This window comes from Lissotriton helveticus, chromosome 6, assembly GCF_964261635.1.
Source record: "Lissotriton helveticus chromosome 6, aLisHel1.1, whole genome shotgun sequence".
NCBI lineage: Eukaryota > Metazoa > Chordata > Amphibia > Caudata > Salamandridae > Lissotriton > Lissotriton helveticus.
Window position 1 is genome coordinate 2,064,570,116 of NC_136067.1, and position 8,062 is coordinate 2,064,578,177.

At 54.8% G+C, this 8,062-nt stretch overlaps 1 protein-coding gene across 1 annotated transcript; it reads right to left on the minus strand.

The window, feature by feature from the left end:
* Positions 1-219: 219 nt before the first annotated feature.
* On the minus strand, positions 220-4,659 carry LOC144762992 (uncharacterized). Its single transcript, XM_078648305.1, has 2 exons — positions 4,359-4,659; positions 220-827 (listed from the first exon to the last, which is right to left on the minus strand). The coding sequence occupies exons 1-2, from the start codon at positions 4,657-4,659 to the stop codon at positions 220-222; spliced, it is 909 nt and encodes a 302-aa protein (XP_078504431.1).
* Between the last annotated feature and the right edge of the window lie 3,403 nt (positions 4,660-8,062).

Sequence of the window (8,062 nt, forward strand, 5' to 3'; positions counted from 1 at the left end):
CGCATACCATTCACTTTCCCCTTTCACCTTCATCCTCCTCCAGCATCTCCCGTCATCTCACCTCCGTCTACCACACCCCCATCCTGCACCTGTAACCCCCTCCCCGGAAGGGTGATTCTGCCTGTGATGGACACCCCACCCCTCCCAAGTCCTGCCACCTAGGGAACCCCCGAAGGGCGATTACCTGCCCCACCAATCGTGCACCTTTCACACTCAATCTCACCTACACCAGATAGATTCGTTCCACAACAGGCTGATGGTATCCCGCATTTCCATTAGATAGTAAGCATTTCCCATGTGCGAAAGGTGCACACCGTCGTCGCGGAAGAGAAGGGGCTCCTCCAGCCGGAGCCCTACATGTGCCAGAACTTTGATTCCGTGAGCATCGCAAAAAAGTCTCATCGCCCTATTCAATTTCCGCCTTGCCCTTTCAATGGCTGCAGGCTTAAGTGCTCCCCTCCAGATCCTTCGTGGCACAAACTCTGTCCAAACAATACAGGCGCCTGCCAGATTGCTCCTCATTGCCTCCAGATCCCTCTGCATCAAATGTAACAAGGACACTCCTGACAGTTTTACCAAGTCATTTTCTCCCAGGTGGATAACCAGCATGTCCGGGCAACCCAGCTGAGACACCTTCTTCGTCAGCCAAGGCAACAAATCGCCCCAACGCATCCCACTCTTACCCCACCAATGGACCTCGTGATGACTGCTGCGCAGGCCCAGGCTACGACCACACACCTGCCTGTACGCATATTTTGAGGCCCAGTGTACAAAGGAGTGTCCAACAATCCAGGTAACCTTCTTGGCCCCTGGCCCCCGAACACAACCTACGAAGAGAAAGAGATTAACACCACAGCAAAACAGATCTGCAACACAACCGCAGCAGCCCCCCCCGACTACCCTGACTCCGACCTCCTTCATTTACGCACATAGCGTTCGCAGCAGCGGGACCTCCAGCGCCCAATTCTCCGAATCTATTCCCATGACCAACCCAGCCTGGCCGCCGCCGTAGCCGCACCAATACAAAACGAGTGAGTGCCAAAATGCACTGGATCCCTGCCAATCCTCTGCAAAGCCATCCGCAACACAGCCAACAAATGAAAGGACGTTAAGCGACTCAAAGAAGCATGTACGGAAATCTTTCCATCCGACCTCTGCACTCGTCCCAAAAAGGCCATCCACTCGCGCACCGGACACACGCCCGCACACCCACTCTCCTTCAGCCACACCCATTTGCCTCGACCCGTCTGGTCCGTCTTTGAACGACCCAACCATATACCCAGCCGGGCCCCAACCAACCTCACATCTTCAAACAACCGTCCCGGAGCCCCACGCACTCCCAACAACTCCGACACCCGAAATGCTCCGAAGAACATCCAGACCATGCACAATCGGAACAACGCCACCTCCCCATCGTCATAACAGCAGTGGGGCAACTCCCCCAGCACTCTGGTCAACAACTCAAACGTGATCGCTTCACGCGGCAACTCCCCCCGCCCCCCTCTGACCTCATGCGACTCCAACCTTTCAACATTCGACTCAACAAATCCGCCCTGGCCAGATCAAAACCCAAGTAAACCATGATGTAAAACGAGATGCCAGCCAGTTTGCCAGCTATCGTAGTCTGCGACAATCCTCTGTCCATGCAATCCAGAACAAAACGCACCACCCCCCGTTCACAGTCACTCTGGGGCATCCCCCACGCAGCCCTGCTCCAACCCAAAAAGGCACCAAACTCAGACCATGCCAACCTGTACGCTGACCTAGTGGATTAAGCTATAGATTTCTCGACCAAACCCACCACTCTCACTCCCCCCAGGCCCAGATACACTCTGGCACCTTGGTCTTGCAAGCCGCTGCTCCCGGCGCCAGCCTTCTGAAACGCTGCCACTGCGAACGAGATACCGCATCCGCAATTTCATTACTCGCCCCAGGCACATGTTGCGCGCGGAAAAGCACATTAAAACGCAAGCAGGGCAGCATGAAACTTCACAGCAGGCGCAGCACTCGCAGATCCTCTGCCTTCTGATTGTTCACCAGTTCCACCACCGTCATATTGTCAACATGGAACAAAACCGACCGGTTCCGGAACTCCAGCCCCCACACCACCAACACCACCAACAGGGGAAAGAACTCGAGAAACGCGATGCTCCTGCCCTGTCGCAGCCAATGAGCTGGCCACTGCTCTGCACACCAGCGCCCGTCCTAAAAAACTCCGAAACCTGCTGCACCCGCCACATCAGAGTAGAGCTGCACCTGCCAAACCATCTTGTCATGCACAAAATCCAGAGACACGCCATTGAATTCTTCCAGGAACACCAGCCATACATGCAAGTCCGACCGGACTCCCATTGTGACCCTGACCCTGTGGTGAGGGAGCACTGCCCCCGACATGGCCATGCCGAGGCGCCTATAGAACATTCTCCCTGCCCTCACCACCCTGCACGCAAAAGTCAGCAGACCGAGCAGGCGCTGCACCGACCTCAAATCAATCTTGCGAACACCGATCACCTGCGTCAAAACATGCTGCATCTCCGCCACCTCTGCACCGGCAGCCGCGCCTGCCACGCCACCGAATCCAACTCAATGCCCAAGAAGGTCAAACAACAACTAGGCCCGCCGTCTTCTCCGGTGCCAATGGAACCCCAAACTCCTGCACCAACAACTGGAACTGTCCCAGTGCCACACCACACTCTCCCGTCAGCCCTTTCCTGACGAACAAGAAATCATCCAGGTAGTGCGACACCAGCCGGTGCCCACTCCTCTCCACGAAGGCCCACTGCAAAAAGGAACTGAAAGTCTCAAACAGCGCACAAGAAATCGCACAACCCATCGGCAGCACCATATCTACAAAGATGGCCCCTTCGAATTGCATGCCCAGCAAAGAAAAATCCGCCGGGAGAATGGGGAGGAGGCGAAAGGCCGACTTGATATCACATTTGGCCAACTCAGCCCCCCTCCCGCAAGCCCTCACCAAGCCAACGGCATCATCCACCGACGCATACAACACCCTGTAATCCTCCTCTGCGATGAAGTCATTCACCGAACTCCCTTCAGGCCACGACAAATGGTGAACTTCCCTTGCTCCTTTTTGGGAACCACCCCCAGTGGTGAAATTATAAGGTCCGACATTGGCCATGTGTCAAACTGGCCAGCGATCCTACCCTCCAAGACCTCCTTCCGCAACTTGCTCGCCACCACCCCAGGCAATTCCTTCGCCGAACGCAGGTTCTCGCCCAACGCCTCTCCCTGGGACCCTGATAGCCAATCCGAAATCCTTCCACAAACCCCCAATGAATTTTCAAAGCCGCCTTTCTATCAGGGTACCTAGAGAGCCATGGACCCATGGCCTCCACCTTAACCGGAGTAGGGGCCCTTCGGCCCAGATTGGCCCCTACCCGTGGTAATCTTCCACTGTTCTGAAGGTGTGGCAAGCGTAAGGCATTGTGTGACCGGGTGACGTCCCCCGCACTTGGAGCACTCGTGTTTAAACTTACATGGGTGTCGTGTGCAGAAACCTTTATTTAAGTTCCAGCAGGCCCCAGTGTTTCCAGGTTTGTACTGCTGTCCAGCTGCTCCCGTCCACATTCCCTGACTGCCTGACCCCCCGGACACTCCCTGACCCCCCGCCCCAGACTGGGTGGGACGAGGCTGAAAAGGCCGGTACGCAATCAGGAGACCACTCGCCGAGTGAGTAGATGCCGCCGCCTGCGTAGAAGACATCCACTGCACCCAAAGCTCCTGATCAATGTCACCCCATGGCTTGTCCGGGTTCACACTAATCCTGGCCCTAAACTCCTCATCATATCTCAACCAGGCAAAGCCCCCAAAATGCAATTGGGCCTTCCGTATCACATCCATATATTTAAACAATGCTATCGCCCTGTCCGCATGTTTCTCGCAATACATAATCGCGTATATCAAGAACGCCGACGTCCAATTCTCCATTGTCACAAGCACCCTCAGCCGCCTGGTCAACTCCCACTCCTCCTCCTTAGAACCCTCCTTCGCCTGAATTTCTGTATGCAAAAGTTTGAAAACATCCACATACTCATGTTTCCAAATCCTGGCCTTTGTCTTTTCCGACAAATGCGACCCGAGTGGCATCGCCAAACCCATGTAAGGCAACTTCTTCTTCAACTTATCCGATCCATCCTCCTTCCCACCCCAATCCTCCGCCGCATCTGTCTGCGCGCTGGCCGTCACGACCTGCTTCTTACCATCCTTTGGAAAGGGCCCCGCTTCCCCAAGGGCCCCCCCATCCCGCACAGAGCCATCCCCCACACCCACCGACCGGCAGGCCTTCTTGCGCCCCCCTCTAGGACCTTCGTCCCAAGCATCCCACCATGTGCCCTCACCTGCCAAAGTCGTTGGAGCTCCACGCTCCGTCCTCCTGGCATCCGCCGGCTTCTGACTCCCTTTGGCTATCCGACCAGCTCCGTCATGTGCCGCCTGGAAAACACCAATTCTGCCTGTTGTCGCTCCACCTTTCCCCCAACATTCATCGTCACGCACCTCACCTTCCTCCAACTCCTCATCCTCGTCCTCATAGTCCAACCGTTCCTCATCCACTTCCACTGCTGCCACTCTCCGCACCTCACTCACCACTCGTTTCGCACCTTTCCCTCGCACTCCAGGTACAAACTCACACTCCAACATTGCAGTTGCGCGCTCCCTCGGTGGAGGGCAGGCCGCCGCGCCCCCCCCCTGCTGCTTCGTCCCGGTGTTTGGAGGCCATTTGGCACCCCGCCGGCCCACCCTTGCCTCTGCCAGCACTCACCACTGGCTTGTTCCCGCCCCCCGAGCCGTCTGCGCCCGGGGAGGCCCCAGTGCCACCAGGTCTCTGCCCCACCAGAGCAGTCCCTGACCCCTCTACCCAGATCCACTCACCCCGCTATCCGGGGGTCTACCCGCCGCGGCCTCTACCAGTTCCTGCCCCACGCGCAGGTGCCAGGGCCCCTTTGGCCCCATGCACCCCACCCGCCCGCGCCTCCTTGGCAGCGCGCAAACGTTGCCATGCCTGTTCAGATTCCTCAATTATGCGACGTTGGTCGCGGATCCTCTCCTCCTCTGTCATGTGCGTCGACCTGGCATACCACGTGTCCTGCCTGTAGGGCTCCTTGGAACCCTCTGTCTCCCGCGGTGGTGCCGAGCGGCCCCCTTTCGGGTTAACCCCTCCCGCCTGCTGGTATATTGCCTTGGCCGGGCCCTTTCCCTTGGGGACAGGTGCCCTCACCACCCCCTTCCTGCCACTGGACAAATCCACCGGCTGCTCCCCTGATGGGCCACCCCCCTCCCCAGGCTCAGACTCCCCTTCTGACAGCGCGAGCGTGAACTCCTCCCCCGCAGATACCTCCCATCCAACCTCGCCCTCCTGCCCGCTGACCTCACTGTCCTCCCTCATGGCCTCATCAATACCCCCTTGATCCAGACCGTCCCCCTCCGAATCCGAGGGGGCTGGGCTGCCAACATGCATGGGCGGCGGCGCGCGGCCCGTGGCCGCAGTGTTGCCCCCTGCCACCAACTCCAGTCCTCCCCCCACCCCCTCTGACACATCCACCAACCGCGCAGGGAGGCTCTTACGCCGTCCCACGCGCAGAGTCGCCTCCGGTTGCTTCTTGCACCTACCCCTCCCACCCGCACCTGATCGGGCCAGTGGCGGCTCGTCCATGCACGGTGGCGGCTCGTCCATGCAAACCACCACCACCGCCGCCACACCCGCCGACGCGGACCTCGGCATCCGGGTCATGCCGACCCACGCCTGATCCAGTACTCCTGGCCGCAAGAGGTCTGCCCTACCAGCCCTCCCCAACACCAGCAGAGCCTCACGCATCGCCTCCGCGTCCGGTGTCACCATGGCCCCCCCTTGACTGAGGTCCAGCGCAGTGCGTGACCTCCTAAAACCTAAGGTGCCCGCGAGATGCGTGCAATTCGACACCTCGCGCCCGCCCACGAGATGCGTGGGATTCGGCAGCCTCGCGCCTCACGCGCAACACGCGTGTTAACACAGGGCAGAGCGCGCCCGCCGGCACCAAACACCTAAATCTTAAGTCGCTGGGTACAAATTACTACTCTCCACCTGCAGAACCACACTGGGGCAACAGCGGCGTCCTGACCCACACCCCTGCTGGCCCTAAAAGCTATCCTTGCCTAAAGGCCCCTACAAGAAAGAGCACCCAACCACAAACTAACTGCTACCCTGCGGCACCGGGGACAGGAAGAGGAAGGACTTCCTCTCCTGTCCCCTTAAGTACCCTCCCTAACTCCCCACCCCTAAGCCCACCCCCCAGCATATCCTAGCATACCTGTCCCAGTATCGCGCGAACACCCCAGGGGAAGACTGGTCTGTCGACCTCACTTCCCCTGGGGGCCGCACGCGGCGGTTTTAAGCTCCAAAGGTATGCCGCTTTGTTTACAACGCTTGTAAAACTAACAATCTTTGTGAGGACATCAGGGGCCAAATAACTGTTAAGAGTATACACTCTTATTTACTTGGAATTCCCCTTTGTTTTGCGCCGTGCTTCGTTTATAGAATGCAACTGCCGTTTTGGGTCCTCTTCAACTCCCAAACTTACGTGACAGCTTACTTCACTGCTATTCTGTCTGAGGGAATATTTACTCTGACCAAAAAGGCTCAGCATTTTTACAATATAAAACCAAGGCAACTTTCTTTTATTTGTTTTCTCTTTTATGCGAACTATTTCCTGGATGTACTGTGCTATTTGGTTAATGGCATCTACTATGGCTGCTCTACGTCATAATTCCTTATGGACAAGTGTGCTTTCTAAATGAAATGAATGTGCAAAATCCTGCAATGCTTATTTCCAAACTGCATCTAAGTTATGAGCACCTCTGATATTTTATGACTCAGTGCACCTATGCCAGTTATATCCATATCTTGAAGTACATTTTTATTTGAACTCTAAGTGTATGAGGATGTGCTTTTCTTTCTTGAATGTACCCTGAAACTGCTCCATTTATCTGCCGCACCACAGTCTTCATTTGCTTATTCAACTGAATTGCTATATCGTCTGAGTTTTGTTTTTCATCTACTTTTTTATGAGAGACACCTTTTTGTGACGCACCTTGGGCGATCATATAAAACAGGCCACATCCGCTTAATTAGCCTCATTGGGCGGCTCACGCACCTTTCTCCACTTGGTATCTTATTTCTAGGCAGCTGGACTGAGTCAGGCTTTTCAAGTTGATTGACGGGGTGATAAATTCTGGTGACAATAATTCTACTTTTATTGTCTCAAAACAAGGAACATAATTTTGACGGTTACTGAAGGATTCATACTCTGATCTCTAAATAGCCGGTTTTTGTGGTCCTTCATTTTAAAAAAAACATATATACCTACATGGATCCTTCTTCTTCTCTGGGTCAGAAAAATATCTCCGCAAATATGTCTCCTCTCATAAAGATCCTAATCTGGCTGCTCCTCCTAAACGCCATGAGAAGGAGCCTAATTCTCCAACCAAGTCGCCATTACCCATATCGTTGTAAGACCTTATGGAGGAGATAAAGATACTCAAACCCTCTGTCATGGACACTAATGCCACCCTTCAGAGACTTGACGAGAAGTGGTCTAACTTGGATTCAAGAAAGTCTGCCGAGTAACAACGTATCATGATACTCAAGATGTGCTACCACAAGTTGCGGCTATGTCTAAAGAAATCGCTCTCCTCAAGACGCAAACAGAATATTTAAAAAAACGCAACAGGCGCAAAAACCTTCATATTTATGGTGTTCGGGAGGAAGAGGAGGGGTCCGAGATGTTGGCCTTCTAGTAAATCTTCATTCCCAAAATGGTTGGTCTTAAAGATGGTACAACTCTTAATTTACAGCGTACCCATCGCATCAGCCCTGTATCTTCTTTTTCATGAACAAGCCGTCCTAGGGGGATAATTGTCCTGTTTTTGGAATACACTGAACTGTTAATGGTCCTTACAGTAGCAAAATCCAGAAAGCAAATGTTGCGGTCTGGTCAAGACGTTTTATTTCTCAAGATGTGGCCCGTGCCACTGCAGCTCGTCGCACGGAATTCCTCTCACTTCGCCT

Bases quoted from the DNA above. Each gene is read 5' to 3' on its own strand.
- LOC144762992 (XM_078648305.1), bottom strand. From the start codon at position 4,659: ATGTTGGAGTGTGAGTTTGTACCTGGAGTGCGAGGGAAAGGTGCGAAA. The intron at 828-4,358 runs GTGAGGGCACAT...TTCTCTTCGTAG, and splicing joins AGCTCCAACGACTTTGGCAG to GTTGTGTTCGGGGGCCAGGG.